Consider the following 25,273-nt stretch of genomic DNA (forward strand, 5'->3'; position numbering starts at 1 on the left):
GATATAGGCTTGGGAAGGTGAGGTCAGAATCTCGGCTCGAGAGAGTCAAATTAGAACGTATAACACAAGAGATAGGAGCTTAGGAATAAGCACTGTTTGCTATTAACCCATCGCATGCATCCTAGAGATAGAGTGCGGTCACCGCAGCGTTGTGTGCATTTTTCATCATCGTATAAGAAAAGAGTAGAGACTTAGGAATAAGCTCTATGGACACTTTTGCATTCAACACATGCGTCCTAGACTTAGGAGCACCGTATTTGTATTGGAAAGTGATTTTTTGTGCAGAGTGTAGCATGATCGCATTGGCTTGCGTTGACTAGGGTTGCCCTCGCAATCACTCTTAAGGGTTGCAATGAGAACATCTCCGCATTTTATCTATTTTCCCATACATTTATTTCATGTCAAAGTTTGTCGTATCTCTACCTTTTATGCATATTCTCATTGCGTTATTTGTTAGATAGGAGTAGGAGTAGGATTAACTTAGCAACATCCCATCCATTCTTTTATTTATACCACCTCATGCACATCACCGCAAACATATAGTTACAAGTCCCTATGTTCGACCTCGGATTACCTGAGAAACTTGCGTTGGAATTATACTTGGTTCCAGTGCAAGAAAACTTGTGGCAAGACGCATGGTCATCGCATACATTCATTAACACATTATCATTCCAACGCATGACCATCGACGTATGACTATCAACGCATATCTTAGGAACATGCATCACATACCGCGTCCACGTGACTTTGGTTGTCCAGTAAAATTGACGTCCTAATTTCCCGCCATCACGAAGCAATGCATTTAAGGCGATGAATAAAAGTAAAAGGAAGAAGTTAATGGATTACACACTACTCTTACTCCTAACTAAACAGATTGAGCAATGGAAAACTTGCGATGAGAATTGGTAGATATACAACAACTGTTAACGCATATTAATGTTTATTATCTTAAATCGCTTGAGTAATCCCAACTCGTCACACTAATGCATCGCACACCTCTCGGTGGTCAGCTGCATGACTATATCTCTATAGTGCATGGTTGCGTCGAGCATAAGACCGTGCCTATCTTTAGGAACAATGCATACTTTGCTTTAGTGCGTTCCACCTCTTACCTTCTCAGGCAGTTAGATGCGGCTAATTAATTTATAGATAAGCATTGCAACAGCCCATCGACAAGCGTTGCTACAGCCTCTCATCAAGCAAAGAAGATTAACTCACTATACTCGCACAACGCACATCTTTCGATGGGTTGCTACATGCGTCCTATCTCTAGGCTATACGATTGAGTATGCGATCGCCTTTGATAAATAAACGATGAAGGTAAACGATGATAAAGATAAAGAAGATGAAGAATATGGCATTGAAGGAATTTATAGATGCATTGATTATAAAATGTAAGTATCTTAAGCCCAAGATGTAATACAATACGGAGATCAGAAGTGGAATGTAAGGCTATACGCCAAGGCTGCTGGTGGTGCCATGGATGAATGGTGGAGACGTCTCTCTCGAGCTTTATCTCCGGTCTTCATTCGGAATGAGTTATAGAGGTGAAGAATCCTCAAAGAAAATCTCATTCATGCTCTCATCTGTGACCGCAGGCATATGCCTTAAGGCAAAAGCTCGGATGCCTTGAAATGAAGGTCCAAGGGGCTATTTATAGAGTTTAAACGCCGACAACAATCATGATTGTGTTCTGTTTTATTGCTGCCTTTGTCGCGGTATGGGCAATGTCACATCATCTTATCTTGTTGATACTCCCAAAGTATACGTTCGAGCTTAATTCAACTGAAGTATCAACACATTCCACCCATCTTCCGATCGCCCTTCTATTATGGTTATCACTCCGTGGCTACAACTCCAAGTGATGAACGCATTCGATCGATAGCCTCAACATCTATGCAATGGATACCTGCAACATCCCTGTGATGAATGTATGCGATCACTGCATGCGTTCGTCTATGCGATAGCTCGGCTTCACCGAATGTGACTATCTTTGTGGTCGCTGGCTTTAGCGCATGCGTTTGATTTTGTGATTGCTTGTTTCCAGTGCATGTGTTTGATTCCTGCGATAGCTACAAAAATACATACTTTGACATAGAATAACGCATAATATTGGGGTTAGTGAGGATTTAGGTGTTGATCGACGCAAAACTCAATTTTTCACAAATTCTAAGTATTATCACCGCATTTTCTACTTGTTGGCTCTCATAATTCTAAATAAAAGGTTTATAATAACTGGCATTTCTGCCAGTTATTAACTGCTTACTTTGCTTAATGCATTCCATTACTTCTTACCCTCTTGGGCAGTTAGTCCCTGCTGATCAGCTCATTGACAAGCGTTGCTTCAGCCTCACACTAAGCAAAGAGGATTTACTCATTGTACTCGCGCAACGCACACCTCTCAGTGGTTTGCTACATGATTCATATGTCTATGCCGCATGATTAAATATGCGATACTCTTGCAATCTTACTTAGTTCATTGCAATGAAAGTAAGGGATGATAACGAAGAAGTTAATGAAGATGAAGTCGAAGGAAACAAAGAGATGTACTAATTACAAAATGTATTAATGTCTTAAGCCAAAATGTAATACAATACAGAGATAGAAGTGGGATGGAGGATTAGATGTAGGCAATCTCTTGCTTCCATCAGATGTGTGTCAAGGCTGTCGGTGGTGCCATGGATGTGCGGTGGAATAGTCTTTCTCGAGATCTATCTTCGACAAAGCTCCGATCGTCACTCGGAATGGGTGAAGGAATGAAGAACTCTCAAAGAATGTCTTCTCACGCTCTCATCTGTGATCACAAGGATCTGCCTTCAGGCAGAAGCTCAGATACCTTGAATTTGGGCTCTAAGGCTCTATTTATAGAGCTCAATCGCCGACAACATTGATGGTCCCACTCTGAGTCTCAGCCACTAACGGCGCGATGGACCTGCTTTGAATCTCTGCTACTAACGGCGTGGTAGGTGAAATGTCAACATCATCTTTTTTATACTCCCAAGGTACGTTCATGCTTGGTTTCCAATGTACCTCACTACCCTTGCGATTACCCTTCTATCATGGTTATTACTCTGTAGTTGCAACCTCCATGCGGTGGATGCATGCGATTAATAGCCGCAACATCCATGTGGTGAACGTACGTGATCACTCTTGCGATGGTCTAGGATTCACCGCATGCGATCGGTTCCTGCGATAGCTACAAAAATAGACATTTTGTCGCAGAATAACGCATAATATTGGGTTAGCCGAGATTTTCAATGCTGATTGACACAAGTTCACTTTTCACATGAATTCTTATTATAGTCACTGCATATTTTACTTGTTAGTCCTCATAATTCTAAACAAAAGGCTACAATAACTTTCATTTCTACCAGTTATCCCACCCCCAAACTTAGAATCATGCTTGTCCTCAAGCATGCCTTATACTTAGAAAATTCAAAATTCATCCTCTAGCTCTCCCTTTTGCGATGACCAGCTTTTCAAAATATAATTCACTAATACCTCTAATCTTGGCAGCCATGCTCTTATCAACTTTGACTACTTCTTCAAAGAGATCTTTTCTAAACTTAAATCTGACAAGCCTCTGTTAAAAAACTTTTTACTTATTTCAAACACTTTGTTTATAGCTTTTTACAATGTGTTTATTTAAAACAATTCAAAGTCTTGTGATACATTATTAAAGTCGACAAACTCGATCACCATCAAGGAATCAAGTCATTCCATTTTGATTCTCTCCACATTTTCGCAGCTTGATTTCCAATTTCTTTATTACTTTCAAAAAATAGCCAATACTATGTTATGTATTTATCATTCAAGTTATTTACATTTTATTCCCAATATTCATATTTAATATACATCCATATCCATCACCTCAGCCTCTGCTTACAAACTTTACACCAACTTTAGCTTTTCAATTTTCAAATGGGAATATAGACTATATATATATATATATACAAGGCCACGTAGAGCAAGGGGAGTAGATGGAGGATTTATCCAATATTCATTATCTTTCCAGCGGGCAAATCTTGTGCACAGAATGAAAAAATGGTTCTCATTTGATCTCTCATTTCAAAAAAATGGTCCTCATTTGATTTCTCATTTTTGATAATCATGTTGCATCAATACTCCTTTGAGTGATCCTCATAAACTTGTTTAAGGAGGCCTCTAAATTTGTTATATATATCTACTTTTATTAGAACAAATATAGGTACGAGTATTTAACTTAAATTATGTCATGCCACATGTTGTTGTCGTTCACTCTTTATTTAAAACTAAGGATCGTAAATGCGAATAAAAATTACAGGAAGAATGAAAGTCATATGACATTATAGGCATTCATGATTGTGAGATTGTTAATTAGAAAAAACAAATCAAATTCTTAATAGCTTTTTTTCCATTCATCGTATCTTATTCCTCTATTTGAGATTGAGATGCACCTAAAAGAAGAAATAATAAAAGTAAAATCCTTTATATATGAGATTGCGATGCAAATCAACTCGAAGAAAAATATGAATAAACAGAGAGTCACGAAACTGATTTATTTATTTAATAGAAGTAAAACTAGGATTTCAAGTAATGATCTAAAACAAATAAACATGCATCTCGAAGAAGAAGAAAAAGAGAGTCACGAAACTAACTTAAGAGAGAGTCAAGAAACTAACTTCCGGAAGTAGGAAGAGTCTGTTTCAGGAGTCTTGGGAGTCTTCTGCTTTTGTTGATGTATTATCTTCGGACTTCTCTATTTATTTATAAATGAAGAGGACTTCTCTATTTATTTATAAAATTCTTCGTGGACTTGGGCTTGGTTAAGCCAGAAGCCCAATTAGTTAGACTTAGGCTTAGTTGATCTATAGACCTGGCTTTTAGGTTCAATTAGTTAGTTAGGGCTTGATTTGACATTTGGATTAAAGACTTTAACTCGAATAATAATAGTATTAAATTTGACCAAGTTAATTTTATTCAATTCAATGGTCATGATGAAATCACATGGTATCATTCTTCAACTTTAATTTGGGACACATGTCACTTCTTAGTTGTTCCAAATTTGATGTTTTGAAATTTTATCATTAATGTAGTGAATGACCCGACAGTTTCTAAAATTTTTCGTTCCACAATCTAAAACAAAGAAACACTATCAAATCATTTAACGAAAAAGACTTCCAGAACACAAAAATTCGAAATCAAACTACTATCCGCAGCCGTATTAGTAAAAAAAAATAGTTCCAAAATCAACATCAACAGTTGCAGAAAATGTCCACATCCACTATCATCAGAAGTCAGAGGTTCTTCCATAGTTGAAAAACCAAGTATACGTGGACGGATGCATACCTGATTTGAAATTCCATAAGCTTTCCTCTCTTCCAACGGCAATTATTCAGCTCGTATGGATCATGAAATCCAATCTTCAGGACTTTCTTACCCAGTTTCGTCAGCTTCTTAACCTTGATGTTCCTGACAGCAGCTAACTCTGAAACTTCAATCGTGCGGCAGCTTACATTCACGCCTAGTCTCAGACATTGCTTTCGAATCCGGAGTCCAACAAAAGTGTAGGACTCAGTTTGCGAGAAAATCCATCAAGCATTGCGGTAGGCCTTTTCATTGAATTGATGAAGGCAAGTAATGTCCCAGAGAGATGCAATTGCAAACCCATAAAAAGGTGAAAAAATAAAGAAAACAATTAATTTCATTTAAGTAAAAGCCTCCCACTTCACACAAATGTCTTGTTTATCTTCTTCATTTTTCTTTTATCCTACGGTGTTTTTCAATAAAAGTGTGTATTCCTTAATTTAGTTTCATTTTAAAATTTTATCCAATATGTTATTCAGGACGTTGATTATTATAAATTCTAAGCATATTCATCCTTTTGCAAAATTTATTTTTGGTATTTAAGGCCAATTGCACAAATAACAAAATATAAAATGAAAATTAAGCTCATGACACAATAATTTAAAGTTGGTAACAATGGTACTACTTTAAGCAATTAGATGATAGTGGATAGAAATCACAAACTACTTAGTGTTCGCACGAGATTTCAAGAGAAATTTATTTCGTGGAACTTGAACTTTGTATTTGTATTAATTTTGTAGAAAGTGAGTACAATCTCTAATACACAGTATTTTGATGCTTTCAAAATAAACTATAAACTTTCTAGTTGATCTTTTTGAACGATCGGCCTTTGGGCTTGTTGATCTTTTTGGGTGATCGGCCTTTGGGCTTGTTGATCTTCTTGGTGATCGGCCTTTGGGGTTGTTGATCTTCTTGGATGATCGGCTTTTAAGCTTGATGATCTTCTTGGATGATCGACCTTTAGGCTTGTTGATCTTCTTGGATGATCAGCCTTAGAGCTTGTTGATCTTCTTGGAGGATTAGTGTTCGCACGAAATTTCCGGAGAAACGTATTTCGTGGAGTTGAACTTGAGTTGGTGTTGATGTTGGAGTTGATTTGATGCGATGTGGTTCGATCTCTAATACTTGATCCTCTAATTCTCTCTTAGTTGGGTGAATATGCTTGACTTGGAGAAGGAAAGCATCGAACATTCTTGAAGTAGAAGCCTTGGAAGAGTATTTGTGTCTTCAAAGGTCTTCTGCCTTATAGGAGTGCAGCTTCAAGAGTCTTGGAAGCTTGAAGTAGAAGTCTTGGAAGAGTTTTTGTGTCTTCAAAAGTCTTCTGCCTTATAGAGTGCAGCTTCAGGAGTCTTGGAAGCTTGAAGTAGAAGTCTTGGAAGAGTATTTGTGTCTTCAAAGGTCTTCTGCCTTTTAGGAGTGCAGCTTCAGGAGTCTTGGAAGCTTGAAGTAGAAGTCTTGGAAGAGTATTTGTGTCTTCAAAGGTTTTCTCCCTTATAGGAGTGCAGCTTGAGTCTTGGAAGCTTGAAGTAGAAGTCTTGGAAGATTATTTGTGTCTTCAAAGGTCTTCTCCCTTATAGGAGTGCAGCTTGAGTCTTGGAAGCTTGAAGTAGAAGTCTTGGAAGAGTATTTGTATCTTCAAAGGTCTTCTGCCTTATAGGAGTGTAGCTTCAGGAGTCTTGGAAGCTTGAAGTAGAAGTCTTGGAAGAGTATTTGTATCTTCAAAGGTCTTCTGCCTTATAGGAGTGCAGCTTCAGGAGTCTTGGAAGCTTGAAGTATAAGTATTGAAAGAGTATTTGTGTCTTCAAAGGTCTTCTGCCTTGAGTGCAGCTTTAGGAGTCTTAGAAGCTTGAAGTAGAAGTCAAAGGTCTTCTGCCTAGTGTAGCTTCAGGAGTTCTAGTCTTGGGAGTCCTCTGCTTGTTAGTGAATTCTCTCTGGGTCTTCTGAGTGTAGAAAATGCTGCCATTACAAAGGAAGAGAACTTCTCTATTTATAGAGTTCTCAGGTGGGCTTCGTGGGCTTGATTGGTCCATGGGTCTGACTCTTAGGCCCAATTAGTTGGTTTTGGGCCTGATTTGGAATTTGGGTCCAATTCAATTTTTTTTGTAGTTTGGACTTTAAGCCTAAATAGTAATATCAAATTGGACCAATTTAATCTCATCTGATTCATCCGTATGACGTCATCGAAATTTGTCTTCAATTCAATTCGGGACATGTGTCAACTTCTAATTGGACCCAAAGTCAATGATTTAGAAATTCGTCGTTAATTTAGCAAACAACGTGGTGACTTGTGATTGGTCCAAAATTTCTCATTCAACACTTAGTATAGCAATCACAAAGTAAGTTGACTCCTCAATCTCCCGCCAAAATATAAACCAAAGAAAATCCAAACCAACAATCTATACTTGTCAATCTCTTCAAATTCGAACAAAATCACCACAATTTCATCTACCACAATCTAAAACTTAGGAAACTAAACACAATCAACAAAATTACCAAAGATGATCAAAGACCTTCAAAATCAAAGAAATTGAAAATTTAATAATTTATTGGACATAAAATAGAAATTTAAGAAATTTATTAGATACTTTTAAAAGTCCTATTTTAGATTTGATTCTCCCACTTATATATTAAAACATAAATTAAAAGTTACAAAAAAATATTAGATGTTTTTTTAATATTTAAAAAATTATACACAAATATATAAGTATTAAATATGGGTCAAATTAGACCTTCAAACTTACATAATTGTATAAAGTATACTATTTGTAAAAGTTTAAGAGTGTAATTACAATTATCACTGTACTATAGAAGTAGTTTTTACAATTTACCCAAAAAATTACATAATAATATAGTATGGTAAGGTTGGTGATGAAGAAAGACTACCTATGATTCGAGCTTGAGAAGAAATAGGAATGCCAACGTAAAAAAAAATGGTTAAAATTGGAATGCCCAAAAAGTGAATGTTAGAACTTAAATATTTTGCTATATTTGCAAAACAATACGTCAAAGACATGTTTGTAAAATACCTAATTTATTTAACCACCTATTACAATTTTTCTAGTATTTAACTAGTGGTTAAATTATTATTATATATATTATTTGGGATAAAGCGTTCTCCTTTAGTTGGTACTCAATGCATGTACGATTATTATTCATTCCATATTCTTAGTTTTTTTTTTTTTAATTAATGGGATGTTCTTCTTAATGTTGTTTAGCCATATGAATATATAATTTTCAACCAAGTGATATTAGAATTTTCTTTAACTTGATTATGTGATAAAAGAAAATCCACCAATTATACCTTCATTTAAATATATGTCCTTTTGAAAAAATCAAGTTAAGATTGAATATAATATTAAATATTTCTTTTTACATAAATCTCAAATTAGTTTAGGCTCAATTATATAAAATGCCGTTTTAAAAAGATATAAAATGCCCTTCAAACTTTGAAAGTGGTTCCAAAAAACTCTATATTTCGTTTCTTTCAAAAGAAAAATCTAATTTACATTAAAAATGTGTGTATATATTCAGTTTTTATACATCAACTGAAAAAACTAATATTAATTATTTCTATATAGTAGATTAAGATTGTTATTACAATCTATGTTAGCATCATTATTTATGTGTTATGTATATATAAAATAAAATTGAAAACCACCGACTAAATGGAACTTCATACTGATATTAAAAACGGATAAGTTAGGCTCTCTTTGGAAATTATTTTATTTTTTATTTTTTATTTTTGAAAATTAAACATATTTCCTCCCTATTTTTTACTATGATTTACATTTTTTTTTCAACTTCAATAATCGAATTCTCAACCAAATTCTAAAAATAAAAAAAAAAATTAAAAGTACTTTTTTTAATTTTCAAATTTTAGCTTCGTTTTCTAAACCATTAGTAAAAAAGTAGATAACAAAAGAAGAGGTGGAAGTAATATAAAATAAAAAGCCAAAAACCAAATGATTTATAACTTGCCTTTAAATTTTAAGAGGCAATCTGTTCCCACGTGAATCTACCCATATCCAAGAGCATTTTTCTAAAACAAATATCAAAGTTGAAGATAAAAATTAAGCTTTTTAAAGTCTCACGAGCACAAATAAAATTTAAAGTTTAAGAATATTTTCTACAATTAACATTTAATTTATTATACAAATTAACGTATAAAATTAATATAAAAATAGAATATTAAACTAGGATTAGGTTGATAGGACCGATATTGAAACAATATGTAATTCTAAGATGAACATATAGCTCTCTCAATGTTTCCAATTTCAGGCATCCAAGTCTACATCCCATGGAAAAAAATGGCTCTTCAAATTAATCCAGAAAGAAGGTAAAAAGAAAAAAAAAAAAGTCCTTACTTGACATGTCCAGTACTAATGATGTAGCCTTCCTTAAAATTAAGTTGAAATATTTATCTTAATCGGATGAACCATGTTCAAGTTTGCAAACATTTTAAAGATCTATAGATAATATATCACTTTCAGTTGGTCCACCAAATCTTCCACAGATTAATGGAATGACAATGGACGCTTCTCCCTCGTCCTTGCAACTCGATCTCTTTCATCTTTTCGTTTCTTCGAGGACGAGCTAATTTTTGTAGGCCCGAACAATCGAATCCGCATCATGTCTAGTAACCGTGATTGAAGATGGTTGTTCATGTCCATCACTTGCTTCGTCATTTTGGAAGCCCATACTCGCCTTTCTAAGCTTGTTTCTACTTTCATCTGTATTGCTGCCGATGTCCCTTCTGTCTGAATGAAAAGGAGGGTGAATATATTGATAATATGGGCTGCGTTTTGTCCCATTGACTTCACTAGCATTACTATTACTAGTAGCATTACTATTACTAGCTATATTATTAATGCTACAATGTAGAAAGATTCAAGAAGAGATTGACCTTCGTATCAAGTATTTGCTGATTCAATGAGCCAGTACTTGTGAATCCGATGGAATTCAGATTCTCCCGGAGGGGTTGGAGGGAGGGAAAGAGAGGTATTGTGCTCTTCAACAAGTTAGCCGGCTGAGGATACTTGTCGAGTGAGGACATGGAGAATTGATTCAAGACTCTCTTACGATTTGATGTGGAGATCAAGGACGACCGTGGAACTGCTAATAAATTGGTTATTCTCCCTGTTACCGGACAAAAAACAACAATCTGATGCATGTTCAGAGATCTCAGATAGAACTCTTGAAGAGGAGAATTGTTTGTTTATGCATCTCGTTCGTATGGCAATGATGATGAAAATATGAATTGATATCTCTTGAAACAACCATTTCTATCTTAGATCAAATTTCCAAAACTACAATTATAAGCCAGAATAGTTTTTAAATCTTCAAAGGCAGAAGAATGGTAATTTGATAGCGAAGTGAAAAAGGCGGGAAGTTCACATACAACAAAAAAATCATCAAGTTATTACCTTTCTTATGGTCGAGCTTCTGTATGATTCTCTGACCGCTGATGTCCCATTTGCAGATAGTACAATCCTCGGATGCAGAAATTAGATCCATCTGACTGAAGGCCAGAGCAGTAATAGCTCCTCTGCATTAATGGTGGAAACATAAACATGAATTTACTATAAAAGTATAAAGGAAAGGCCAAAGAATGGGCTTGCAACATACATTGTACTTGTCGGTTAGAGTAAAGAAAAAACAAGTAGCAAAATAGTCAGAACTAGTAATGTTAATCTGCTGATGAAGCCAAGAGGGAGTTGATTTCAATGGAAAATGCATTTTCCGTGCTCGGAAAGTCATAAAAGAATATAGAACAATACTAATGAGAACTCCATAGATAACAGAAAGGGAAAGTCATTCTGCAATCAATAAAAGAAATTTTAAGTACCATACATTACTTGTGTCCTTTTGGTGCAAGTAATTGGTTTTCTTTAATGGTAATGCAGTTATCCAATCCAAATGCAAGCCTGCTAGCAAAAATTCGCCCGTCAGCGGTCCCAGAGAACAGAAGTTGCTCAGTTGGATGAAGAACAATTGCAGTGATCCCCTCTGTATGAGCTTGAGTTCCCCTAATCATTCCAGACATTAAATCCCAAAACTGCAACCCAAAAGGGTTAATCAAGTTATTAATTTATTAGAGCTCAACAGAATAATAGATACAATGAACAGTGTTACTGTTTAGCAACCTTTAAACTGCCATTGAGGGAGCTTGAAATGATTATTGACATCGAGCAGCCAGACATGGTGAGTAGACCAGTTAAAGATGAGTTATGTTCCATGAGACAATACAATATTGGTTGTGAATTTCCCACAAGTTCCACATCCAGCAAACTTACATCAAGTTCGATATGAAAAATCATGACAACGAAAAGCTATCTGAAATGGTTTCATCAAAGAGGTTGTATAAGGGCAATGGGAAGAAAATACACTTACCCAATCATGGACCAGACACAAATCATTCCGTCAGCTGAACCAGTAATGAGAAACGAATCGTCCCAAGAAAATAGAACGCATTTTATAGGTTTACGTTGACCACTCCAAATCTTGAGCAATTTACCACTACCAACCTACAAATTGCTTGAACTAAATGAGATTTTGAGGTAAAAATTGGGGAAGGGAACTTCAAGTTCTTCAGCAAATGTATGTACATAGCGCACTTCATATGTACATACAGATCTATACTTATACGCAGACAGAAACTCAAGTAAATAGAAAATTGCCTGCTGGATAGAAAATATGAGAAGGGCAGCTAATTACAGACCTCCCAAAGATGAATATTTCCTGAGTGAGTTCCGCCTGCAAGATATACACTGTCCTTTGTTGAGGCAAGTGGTCCAATGGGCTCTAATGTATAGCTCATAATGGGCGGCTGAGGCTGAAAGGCACAATTATTCAGGCCAGATACTGTTAAATCACCCTCAAATCTCACTTGTGAACTTGAAAAAATATGGAATGTCCAATAAGTAGAAATCAATTTTAATAGGTCTGAGCATAGAAGCTCAACTAATGCTGATGGATTATGGTCATATCACCACTCCGAGAAGTATCGATGTTGATTAGGGGGATTTCACTGAGCTTGCAATCAGAATTACAATATCTCAAGAATCATTAACGCGTATAAGTGTTTAGAATAAAAATCGTCCATGATTATTCAAATAACGTTAGAATCTCAAAGATTCTGGCTTCCAGCAAATTAATCAATAGTCCAATACCTTGTTGAGTGACCAAATGAAGATAGATCCACCACCAACAGACCCTTCCTTGCGAGTCTGAGAAGCAACAAGGAACTCGTTTCTCAAGCAAATCAAACCGTAGGGAGGCGAAGCGCAAGTGGGAATGTGAAGGAGAGTTTGGCCTGTTTTGACATCCCAAATAGTAATCCCCGATCCCATGTTCCTGTCGCTACACATAGCCAACACCATTTTTTCGCCGTCATAACCCATTTTCTGACGTTCAAAGAGAGGGAAGCAAAAACCCTCCCATTAATGGAGGCTATGGAGGTCTGCATGCGAAGGATTGATTGCTTATGGTTGTGCATTGAATTGAATGACGATTTGTCAATTGAAAGAGACAAAATCAGTTGAACATAACTTTAAACTTTCGGTTCACCTTCCAAATTTGGCTTCTTAATTTTAGGGATCGACGAGAGAAAATCTTCTTGGAGATAGTGAACTCCATGCAGTCAATTAACATGCCCGCCCCCCGCTTGAACGTTTTGATATATTTTTTAATAAAAAATAATAATTTATATCCTTAAAACTAAAATTAATAATTGGATTGATTTAAATCGTGAATTTTAGAAATGGTATCAATTTAAATAACTTTTATAGGTTTATCAATTTAAATCCTAAAATTTCTTAATTATATCAACTTAAATCCTTTATTATATTTTATTTAAATGTAAATAGATACCATTCTTAATTTGAAGTTTAAAATTCAGGAATTAATACAATCTCAAACTTTAGAATTTACAATTTTTAGTTTTAAATTGTAATTTTTAGTTTTAAATTAATACAATCCCAAAATTTAGAATATGAATTGATATTTAACCCAAGAAAAGTTATGGAACAAAGCCACCCTATTTGAAGAAAATCTATTCCTTTTATTTTATTTTTGTCAGTATTATTTATTATTCAATATAGTTGGTATACAATTTGGTATTATTTAATCAACTTTGTTAAAAATTAAAATCAAGGGACAAATTTAGGATATTTACTTCAAAATCCTTTGATCAATATCATATTTTAATCTATAATATTAGAGAAATATTATTTCAAGGGAAAAAATGTTATTGATTAATATAGCTAAAAAAATATTATGAATTTGTTTTAAGTGTTTGAGAGTAATTTTAAAATTATATCATATTCAAAATCAATCTTATAAAGTTAGTTTAATATTTCATTTTAAACTTCTAGATGTAATTTTCACCCTATTTCAATGTGATTTTGAAAATATAAAAAAAAAAATTTACCATTTCAAAATTACTATCAAATGTGCTCAAATCACATATTTTCCTCCCCACGTAATTTGAAGTTAAAAAGAAAATACATGAATTCCAAAAGAATTTAATGACCTAAAAGTTCAAATTTTAGATTCCCATGATGAATACTGCATTCTAAGAAAAATATAAAATCCTACCCCTCACTAATTTTCAAAGTCATTCAAGTATTTCTAATCATTCAAAATCAATTTGATAAAATATTAAGAGGAAATACATTCAATTTATGATCCACCTACCGATAATTTAATATCCGATGAGTTTCCTTTAACACCCAACTATTGTAAGATCAAATGAAGTGTCAACCATTGTAAGGTCAAATAGATTGTCCCATAAGATTAGACAAGGTATCTCATGGATATATATATATATATATATATATATATATATATATATAAAAAAAAAATTCAAAATCAATTTTATTAGCATGAAAAAATACATTTAAAAGTAAAAATAAACATTGAATTAATTTTGAACAATTAAAGGTGGTGTGTTTTTAAATAACCGTAAGAACAGTGATTCCAACCATTTCAAAATCACTTTTAAAGATACACTAAATTTCAATAAAAATCAATTATAGACACACATATTGTTCACCAAAACATCCATCAAATCGAGTTATCGTAACAAAAATATCTGATTGTCCACATCTGATCAATTTTTTTAGTAGAAGACCATCATATCTAGTCACTTTGCTTTAGCGGAAAATAATTCTTTCTAGAAATATAATATATTATTAGAAAAAACAGAGATAAGTGGAGAAATAATCAAACCCAACAAGTACTTAAATATGGTTTAAACTTCGACCCTTTACTAACCCTAAAATTAACTAAACAAAAAATCAACTTTAAGCTAACAAACAGAAAACCCTACTAAACGCAAACCCCTAATTCCGTCAATGGGAAAAAAACAAAAAAAAACCTTAGTTACATTACAAAACAATACATGTACAAATTGAAACAGCCCATCAGACAAAGACAGACATATCGACTAATTAAATTACCTTATTGATTCTTGTGCCAAAGGCGCATCCATTATCAAAGTGAGGGATCATAAGTCCTTATGGAGCATTGCCCGGACTCTGGTGGGAAGGCCATAAAGGCGAATGAAACCATCGGCATCAGCCTGATTGTAAATCTGCCCATTTTCAAAGGAGGAGATGTCTTCCCGGTAAAGACTGTACAAACTTCGGCGGCTGGCCACATGGACGGAACCCTTATAGAGCTTGAGAGTGGCAGAGCCAGTGGTGGTCTCTGTGATCTTCTCCATGAAAGCATCCATGGATTCACGAAGTGGGTCGAACCATCTCCCTGCATAAACCAACTCTGCATATTTGAGTGCCAATGAGTCTTTCACTTGAATTGTCTCTCGGTCAAGTGTTAGAGACTCAAGCTCACGGGTGGCCGCGAAAAGGATGGTTCCTCCTGGGGTTTCATAGACACCTCTACTTTTCATGCCCACCAGACGATTTTCAACCATGTCGATTCTCCCAATTCCATGCTTTCCACCAATTTCGTTTACTTTAGCTAGAAGAGAGGCTGGTGAAAGTACCTCGCCATTGACAGAAACTGGGAGACCTCTCACAATCCCTATTTCCACGTATCTGCAAAAGACGATGGCATGTTGAGCTGGTTGAACAGAAATGGCAAACACCCACCAAAGAGACAAAGGTATGGCCCCAGCCCCACAAATTAAGCAAAGAAAATGAGTTAAGAAAGTATTCACTTATGAATGTCACACTCGAATATTGAATTCAAACTCTTGATTTTCCAGCTGTGTGTAGCAAAAAGAATGAACTTGATTCTAGATTGACCATATTACTCCCTTTTACATAACCAACTGTGGTTGATAAAATTTTGAATAGTTGATGATAGATTCAATAATAAAATCATCATTTGTAAAGATTTGAAGTTGAAAAGGAAGTTTACTCTGGTTCATTTGGTGCATCTTCTGGATCCGTAGACATCATGTACATATCCTTTTTAGGTTCGTTTGCTGGATCCTCCAAAACATCTCCCTTCAGTAGTAATGCACAAGAGAATATCAGAAAGAGCTAAAATTCATCAAGAATAAAATCGTCACTTAGATTGATTTAAACTTGATTAAAAAAAAAAGAAAAAAAGAAAAAAAGAAAGAAAGAAACTAAAAAAAACTACAGACATCATTTATGAAAGGTGGTTTCCTCATTACTCTTCCAAAAAAGAAAAAAACAAGAATAGAAACAATAACAATCCAACTTAGACGAATGATGAATCAATAAAAACTAATCGCCATTACCTCATGACTAAGATGCCACAAGTTCCTGTCTCGACTGTAAATTGATTTCTTTGTCACTGGAACAGGTATATTATGCTTCTTGGCATACTCAATAGCATCTTCTCTTCCAGTAATATCCCATTCCCTCCACGGTGCCACCACATTTAAATTGGGATTTAGAGCAAAGAAGGCCAACTCAAAGCGTACCTTAATTAGATTTACCATAAGATACCTATTGTACTCACCAGGGAAAAGAGTATACTCATATCCAGATCACAGTGTAAGGGCATACATACCTGATCATTTCCTTTCCCAGTGCATCCATGAGAAACAGCATCAGCTCCAACTTCTTTGGCAACATCCACCATGGCCTATTTTTTCAATATAAAAAGAAATGCAACGGAATTAAAAAAATACCAAACTAAACAAGTAAAAATCATGAACACGATAAATATGAATGGAACTTACAGGTCACCTAGAATCTTAAATAAATTTATTTATTGTTTACGAAATCCACATTGCTAATATAACTTAGAAGTAAGGACTCCGTGCAGCAATACTACAAGTTAGAACTTACCTTTGCAATAACTGGACGGGCCATTGACGTCCCAAGCAGGTATTTTCTTTCATAAATTGCACCAGCGCGTAAGCAAGGAAATATGAAGTCGCTTACAAATTCTTCCTTCAAGTCCTTCACCACCAGTTGACAAGCCCCACTTGCTCTAGCCTTCTTTTCCAAACCTTCCAATTCCTTCGCGCCCTACAGGTTAAAGACCCACAAAGAGATGCAAAAAGATAAATTTCACAGGGTTTCCAGTCAAGTGGCTATCCTACATATATATAAATAGAAATTTTATTTAAAAACAAAAAACAAAACAGAAAAACTAATTCACCAATGCTAATTACATACTTGACCAACATCAGCCGTGAAACATACAACTTCGCAACCATAATTCTCCCTGCAATACGCCAATACATGCAATGTCAATGCGCATAGGAAGAAAATAATTCAGAAGGAGATGACATAGAAAGAACAACTGAAAGCTCAAAGCAAAATCCATGCAGTTCAATTAAATTGAAAGGTCATAAATCATAAAAAGTCGATGTACCGAAGAGCCAGTATCAGCTATCTCTGAATTCTTCAACGCCCACAAATCATGCAACTACTACTACTTACTGAATGATTATTTGATAATTTAGAAGTCCCGGGCTAGATCAATAAACAAGATTAAAGAAGAAGACATACCTCAGCCAGGGGACGATGACTGATGTGTCTAAGCCACCACTGTAAGCAAGAACAACCTTATTCAACTGCCCACGCAAACCTCTAGTCCCTATACCATTGGTAGTTTCTATCTCTCTCTCACTCTGCAGTATTGCCTGAATAACTGAATCCATTCAAAAAGAAAGGATAAAATTTTTAACAACTCGATATGAAGGGAAAACCCCCAAAACACATCTTTTAAAGCATATAGATCACAGGGCTAAAATAGTAGAACAAAATTAGTATTAATAATACACTTAATATCACTCGGCTGCTCTTTTAGAGTAAATATAAAACAAGGGGAACCTCACCGCTTTTCTTATTCAACTGCAGAACACCAGCCCTGTTACTAGCTATGCTATTGCCATGGATTTCACACGTTTTAGCACCCAGCTGCAGCCACGAATACAATTCAATAAGTCCAAGAATCAGATAAGAACAGATCGATATGGATAAAAATCATTTAAGATTAGGAGGGAGAGGATTATTTATGAAAATGCCTCTTGGAATGAATGCAACTTCGTCAGGCCAGAAACTCGGCAATAACTCGCCACCGCCTCTGCAAATAAAAACAAAACTACAACCTCAGATAATGCATTTTAAAAGCCACAAAAACTCAATCGAACCACATTCTCCACCGTCGACATTACAGTAATCCATTCATCTCCCCGAAAGAAAAATCACAGAGGAGCCAGAAACTCAAATCGACAAAATGAAAAATGTTACCATGAACAAATCCATTCCCATTCCCATTCCCATTTCCATTTCCAATCTTTGAATAACAGAAATGCATAATAATAATAAGATTTCAAACAAAATACCTGTTTTGGATGGGTGAAACCCAACGGGAGCATATGAGAACAGAGAGCCTCCCATTAACTGAGCCATGGCGTGGCGGTGATTGTCGTAACCTTCAAAAATTTTCTGAGATGAACAAACTTCTGCCAATCAGCTTTTAGAAAATGGCTAAGACGCTAGGGTTTAAAATAAGCGACGGCCGTCGGCCATCCTTATATTGTCGCGTAATAGAGACGACCTAATGAACATTGAATTTGGCTATTAATCCTATGGCTAAGCGTCTCTTTCCATACGTAATACATTTTTCATCGGACGGTTAATCGGCTCTCCAACGACGCTGGAGATTCTCCCTGTACCACAATATTATATATAAATAAATAATTCTCCACATTTCTTTTCCTTCTAATTTCCCTGTTAATTTCTTAATTAATATTGGCACTATTTTAATTTTTTTTTCTAGATTTTATAATTACCACAAAAATAGTTAATTAATATCTTGTAAGAATCACTAAACCAAATTTTAGAAATGTCTCCATCAACTTTACATTTTGCCAGTTAGATGCCCTTTTCACTTGATGGCTTTTGTGCTTGGATTTTCTCTTTTTGTTTGTCAGGTAGTTATAATTTTTATATAACATATAATTCACTTATGTCATTTTAAAGTATTTTAAAATTCTCAAATTTCTCTAGATGATATGGCGTGAGGTTGACATGTGTAATGTAATGTCATGGTCAAGATAACTCCTAAGAAAATAATATATTTTCTCAAAAATATATCCATACTTTTTAGTCTTGTAATGTCATCCAAAATTTTTCCTAAAAGTTTCAAAACAACATTTGGAATATAAACCTTCCTTCTAATATAACAAGTAAAGTTTTTTTTGTTGGCTCAGAATACTCACACAATTTCAGCTTATTCCTCTAGTTTGGACATGTCGCTGGAATTGACCTACGTAAAAATACTCGTGTGATCCGAAGCCTAGTACACTCCGATGCCTAAATTAATATATAAAATATTTAGCTCAGCTGCACACATAAAAGATTTAGGGTTTCTCACTTGGAGTTACTTACCTCAAAATGGGTCTATTTATGAGATCCTTCCTCTAACTCACATTCTAGGTTAAATATAACATTAGTGATGTCAGGGTAGGAGTGGTCTTCGAGATTGCAAAGTGACAATGTCAAGCTTGACTCAAATATTTTCTTTGGTAAAATTTTATCAGCTCGACTGGTCCACCCGAAACTCGAGGGGCTGACTTTCTCTTTTTTGAGACGTGTAGACCCTTATGTAGCATTTTGTTCCCTTAGGCTTGGGTCCACCCGTGAATTTTGGACTTTGTTTGGGACGACCCTCAACAATTTCAAAACTACTTTTAGACTATAAATCTTCATTTATCCTAGAATCTTCACAGATGTTTCAAAACTATTATTGGGGTATAAATATTTTAGAAGTTTGAATGAATATTTGAATTTGAAATGGTATGATTGATCTAAAATGGTGTGACAATCCAAATTTTTGTTCTTGGTCATTGCCACATCATTTCATGTTTGAATTTTCGTTTGAAATTCTAAATAAGTTTTAATCAAATGTTTATGAAAGTTCAATGGTAATATTATAACTTTTGAAGGTGTGTTGAAATAAATGATAAAATTTAGGAATATTTTTATAATATATAACCAACAAATGTTATTTAATATACTTTAAATAAAAGTAAGATAGAGATATTTTAATTGAAAATTACTTTATACTTATTTTTTTAAAAAAAAATGCTCAGATTAAAAAGCATTTCAACTTGCCTTTATATATAACTTCAAATTGGTTTATCTATTTTCATAATATTATAGGTTTTTTAAATACATAATATTATAATTTACATTAGATCCTTCAACCAAGCTACTAATATTTATAATCGATAATAAGATAATAGTTTATATTGGTATAATCATAGTTGCAATTGATACGTAGTATATTTTTTAAATCGGAGATTTAAATATGTGAATACCTATTTATTATATTAAAAATAGGGGGAAAACAATATTGAGTTTGACATTTTGAACCTATAAAAATTATACTTTTTAAAATTTTTAAGGAAAGAAAATATCAAACAAACAACATAATCCACTACTCTAGAATTTATCTTAAATTAGAATATGCTATGCTGCTGCAACTTTATCGAAATTTTGCTAGAGTCTGCACAACATCTCCCACCAACAAGCCCCATCCAAGTCCAATTGATAAGATTCCCAAAGACAAAATTCCCCGATTGTTATATCTAAAAAATAACCTATTATAATAAAATGTAAGGTGAGGGGAAAATGTTATTATCTTATAATAATAACTTTTATTTTGATTTAATTTATGATTTGACTAATTTCTTAGAAAAGATAATCAAAAGCTAGATTAAGCCCAGCCCGGCCCAAATTTTGGACATTGTAAATTGTTGGAGGAAAACATATATAAAAAGAATAGTAAGCCGTAATTATCCATTAATAGAGAGAGACTTAATAAATCTGAAATTAGTCCATTTGTGTTTAGACTTTAGAGTGGTAAAATGAAGTTTTCTTTTCTTTTTTTAATTTTTTAATAAATGTGAAGAAGGAAAGAAAGCGAAAAATGTGGAGTAACTCGATAAGTGTAAAAAATTGAGATAGATGAGAAGATTGAGTTTTTAGATAAATATAAAATGTAGAACAATAGGAGAAGATAAGTTTATCTATAAGGAGACATTTGACGTGTAAAGTTAAATTGAGTTGAATTGGTAATTATTTTTTGGTGAGTTAAATTGTTTGTGTTTGGGATGCAGAGGTGAATTGGGATATCGAATACAGTTTTTCTAAATGAAATTGATTTTGTCTTCTTTTTTTTTTTCTATTGTTGATTTTAATTTTCAACTATACACATATTTTTCTAACTTTTTTAAGACAAAACAAAAAAAAAAAACTTCCATTTTTTTCATTCTTAAAACATAACAAATATCCACAAAGTATACATATATTAAACAAAAAATTTTGAATTCGATTCTTGAACACTCAATTACATAACATACTTTTTCTCCATTTCTAAACACCAAACATATTCCAAATAGTTATAACTAAACACAAGTACTTAGTACTCAAATTTGAACACCAAATCATATTTAAAAAAAATTAGACAACATTTTTGTTCTCTTTTTGAAGAACGTAACGTATAATAATACAATTTGAACACTCAATTACAAAACAATTATATTTTTCCACCCAAAAACATATCATATTCCAATAAAATAAACATTTTTTCTTCTATTTGACAATCACTTTTTAACTCTCAATTATTTATAAATTGATAATGTATATATATATAATCTTACTTTCTTAACATTATTATTAAAAAAAAAAAACATGTTTTACACGTAAATGTTGAAGCATTCAATGACTTAACAGTTTATGTTTACATAATATTCATCGTTTATGTCAAAATGAAAGTGTACGTTGAATATTTACCTTTCATATCATAAATATGTTCACTAGGTGCTATTATAGCAAAGTTACATTGTTTTTCACATCACATAATAATATAAGATGGCCAAACATGTGCCAAGTTCAAAAAATGAGTTTACAAAAAAAGATGGATTGGGTTGAAATATTAGGTGGTCAATCTAAAGGGTCCTACAAAGTTGGTAGATGCAAAACCCTTTTCGTGTTTCTTCCCGTACAACGAGGAAACAGTCCATCTGTTGTATGTTTGTGTCAATGATGTCAATAAGATCGCATCTATCATCATTAGTCAGGCCGTCCATAGCAAATATGACGTCAACTACCTCATTCTGACGTCCAAAACTTCTCTTTTTTCCACGATACAAGTCTATCCTACAAATATGCGTCTGCCCTAGGAAAAAATAACATAAAAGTAATAAGGAACATCAATAAGGAAATCGGAACAAAAAATCCCATAAAAAACATATAGATCTAACATATTTAGGAAATCAAAATCCAAAAAACCAATGACAAAAACCCTATAAACCCAACATATTTAGGAGATCGAAACCCAAAAAATCAAATGAAAAAACCTACATATCTAACATATTCTCAAAAAATCGAAACAAAAAAAAAAAACCAATGAAAATATATACAGATCTAACATACTCGAAAAATCGAAATCCAAAAATCCATTGAAAAAAAATCTTACAGATCTAACTAACATATAGGTAAATCCGACTGAGGGCTAAACGTTGCACATGTAAATAAACCTGTCTCAGAAAATCGTGAACAAAACACACATACAAGAAACAATAAAACATAAGGAAAAGATATATCCAAAACTGATAACAAAAACTCAAAAACATGCGAGAAACAATAAAACATGAGGAGAAGATATATCCAAAACTCGTAACAGAAACTCCAAAAAAATGTAGATTTGAACAAAAAAACAAACGAGAAAGAAGAAAAACAGTCGACAAATAACCACATACGTAGTTGATCTTAGAAAAAAAATCATGAAAACAACCCTAGAAAAATATACAGAGAAGAGCAAAGAGTGATTCGACTAGAAAAGACCCATACAATCGAGTAAGAAGAGAAAATTTGAGGAAGAGAAATAGAAGAGACAAAGATGACGAACCAAAAGGATGAAGAAGAGAGAAGTTGAAAGATATAAAAATGGGAGTAATGTGAGGAGACAAGTGAGAGAGAGAAAGAAACAACAAACGAGAGTAATGAGAGAGTAAAGAGGAAAGTTAGAGAAAATGCAATGGTTTAGAGGGTGTTAAGAGTTTCCCACCAAGCTCAACTCTCCCAAAGTTGCCAAACAACCCCTAAATGTGTACTTTAATATTGAAATTGAGTTGTTTACACCAACCTAATAAGTTATCTTAATAATTGAATTATGTATTTTTAAATTTTATTTATAATGAATTAAACATGTTTTGAAAATATTTAAGATTGTAATTCTCGATATCTTTTCTTCAAAATAAAAGAAAAACGTCAAATCGTAAGTATAATTCATAAGCTTTCAAGTTGGTTTTAATTACTTCTAAGTTCTATCTTTTCTTAAGTATCTAATATCTAAGGCTTTGTTCGATAATAATTTTGTTTTTCATTTTTTTAATTTTTTTAAAAATTTGAGCTTTTTTCTTTTTTTCTTTTTTTAATTTTTATTCATACTCTTTTCAATTTTCATAACTTGGTTAATTTTTTTTTTTTTTAATTTATATCTATATCAATACTAGGGAGAATTTTTAACTTAACATTTTTCCTTAACTTTTTCAATAATAACTATTTTGCTCTTTTCACTCACGTCCCTCTATGGGCTTGTACATACCTTTCATGCCCTTTATTCCTTTAATTTTACATGCTCCTTGTGTCATAAGATTTTTCAACCATTTCTATTTTGTCCTCATGTCCTTTTATACTTATTTGTATCTCTAGTTTTTTTTTCTCTCTTTATGGAACCCCTTTTTTCCCCTTTTTTTATTTTTATAAATAAAGAATTAGTAAATTATAATTTATGACCAGTTATACACATCCTTTAACAATATACAAATTTGTTCACATAATATCTATACAATTCTCTTTCTTACATATTTTCGCATAATAAATATATATTTTTTGTTTTTTTCTCTCCAAACTTGACTTTATTAAAGAGCCCAAAGTATTTTAAGTGAAAATAATAATATTGTGTTTTCCATATTGAAAATATTGAAATGTACTCGAAGGAAGATAATTTATAAATTTATTTTGTTAGATGAAGATACAGTTCACTACGCCCACAACATAAACAAGATATAACTATTTAATGATAACTTATTTAAATAAATATATAAATATAACTTAAAAAACTATTTAAGGGGTGTTTGGTGCGCGATAAAACCAGAAAGTTGAGTTGAGTTAATAATTACTATCGTTAATAATTGTTAATAATTATTATCTGGAAAGTTACCATGTCTATTTTGGTGTGCAAAGTTGAGTTAAGTTAGTATTTATTGTCTGTATTTGAGGACAAAGTTGAGTTGAGTTGAGATATCTAGTGCTATTTTTGTAAATGAACTTGATTTTGTCTTTTTTTTTTCCTATTATTGATTTTAATTTTCAACTGCACACATATTTTCCTAACTTTTCTAAAGACAAATAATAATAATAATAAAAATAAATAAATAAATAAAAACTTCAAATTATTTTCCATTATCAAAACGTAACAAATTCTATACAAAGTATTCATATATAGAATACAAAATTTTGAATCCAATTTTTTAAACACTCAAATAGAAGTGATTATTGTTCGCACGAGATTTCAAGTATTTTGATGTTTTCAAAATAAACTATAATCTTTAAGTCGGTTTGGCCTTTGGGTTTGTTGATCTTCTTGAACAATCGAACTTTGGGCTTGTTGGATCGGCCTTTGAGCTTGTTGATCTTCTTGGAGGACTAGTGTTCGCACGAGGCTTCCAGAGAAACTTGTTTTGTGGAGTTGAATTTGAGTTGGTGTTGATGTTGAGGTTGATTTGATGCGATGTGGTTCGATCTCTAGTAATTGATCCTCTAATTCTCTCGGTTGAATGCCTACGCTTGATGTCTAGAAGCGGGGTGTGTGGATGTTCTTAAGCTTCGAGTCTTGGAAGAATGTTTGTATCTTCAAAGGACTTTAGACTTCAAGCGTGTTTAGAATGTTTGTATTTTTTTCATTAGAATGCTTATGTTTCAAAGGACTTCAGTCTTCAAGCGTGGTCAGCTTCAGGTTTCAAAGGACTTTAGTCTTCAAGCGTGGTCAGCTTCAGGGGTCAAGGAGTTTTCTGATTATAGAGAATTCCCTTTGAGCTCTGTTGAGTGTAGAATTGCTGACCTCTCCAAATGAGGAGAGCTTTTCTATTTATAAAGTTCTAATGTGGGCTTGAGCTTGGTTGATCCATGGGTCTAGCTTTTGGACTCAATTAGTTGGACTTGGGCTTAGTTGATCCATAGTTCTGGCCTTTGGGCCCAATGGACGTTTGGGTCAAATTCAACCTATTTTTGGGCTTAGTTCGACTTTGACCCAAATAATAATGGCAAATTAATCTTATCTAATTCAATGGTCATGATAAAACCACGTGGCGTCATTGAAATTTGTCTTCAACTTCAATTCAGGACATATGTCAACTCCTAATTGAGTCCAAATTTAATGATTTAGAATTTCGTCATTAATT

The 25,273-nt window shown here is 33.5% G+C and overlaps 2 protein-coding genes across 5 annotated transcripts; both read right to left on the reverse strand.

Annotated features, from left to right (window-relative positions):
- Nucleotides 1-9,565: 9,565 nt before the first annotated feature.
- On the reverse strand, nucleotides 9,566-12,976 carry LOC120082827 (protein ROOT INITIATION DEFECTIVE 3-like). 4 transcript variants are annotated; one of them, XM_090316191.1, is made up of 8 exons: nucleotides 12,516-12,976; nucleotides 12,065-12,178; nucleotides 11,737-11,870; nucleotides 11,490-11,634; nucleotides 11,202-11,401; nucleotides 10,770-10,891; nucleotides 10,250-10,458; nucleotides 9,566-10,103 (listed from the first exon to the last, which is right to left on the reverse strand). In XM_090316191.1, the coding sequence occupies exons 1-8, from the start codon at nucleotides 12,744-12,746 to the stop codon at nucleotides 9,861-9,863; spliced, it is 1,398 nt and encodes a 465-aa protein (XP_090172317.1). In that variant the 5' UTR covers nucleotides 12,747-12,976; the 3' UTR covers nucleotides 9,566-9,860. The 4 variants fall into 4 exon arrangements, with proteins under 4 accessions (XP_090172317.1, XP_038894085.1, XP_038894086.1 ...); XM_039038157.2 differs by having other exon boundaries at nucleotides 10,250-10,482; nucleotides 12,516-12,975; XM_039038159.2 differs by having other exon boundaries at nucleotides 9,926-10,099; nucleotides 10,250-10,482.
- A 1,539-nt stretch (nucleotides 12,977-14,515) lies between these two features.
- LOC120083827 (argininosuccinate synthase, chloroplastic-like) lies at nucleotides 14,516-18,462 on the reverse strand. Its single transcript, XM_039039713.2, has 10 exons — nucleotides 18,143-18,462; nucleotides 17,822-17,880; nucleotides 17,633-17,714; nucleotides 17,304-17,445; nucleotides 16,968-17,016; nucleotides 16,635-16,817; nucleotides 16,354-16,428; nucleotides 16,079-16,264; nucleotides 15,730-15,818; nucleotides 14,516-15,404 (listed from the first exon to the last, which is right to left on the reverse strand). Exons 1-10 carry the CDS (start codon nucleotides 18,207-18,209, stop codon nucleotides 14,852-14,854), a joined length of 1,485 nt encoding a protein of 494 aa, XP_038895641.1. The 5' UTR covers nucleotides 18,210-18,462; the 3' UTR covers nucleotides 14,516-14,851.
- Between the last annotated feature and the right edge of the window lie 6,811 nt (nucleotides 18,463-25,273).

Source organism: Benincasa hispida, chromosome 8 (assembly GCF_027475165.1).
Source record: "Benincasa hispida cultivar pf3 chromosome 8, pf3_genome.v1.1, whole genome shotgun sequence".
NCBI classification, from domain to species: Eukaryota; Viridiplantae; Streptophyta; class Magnoliopsida; order Cucurbitales; family Cucurbitaceae; genus Benincasa; species Benincasa hispida.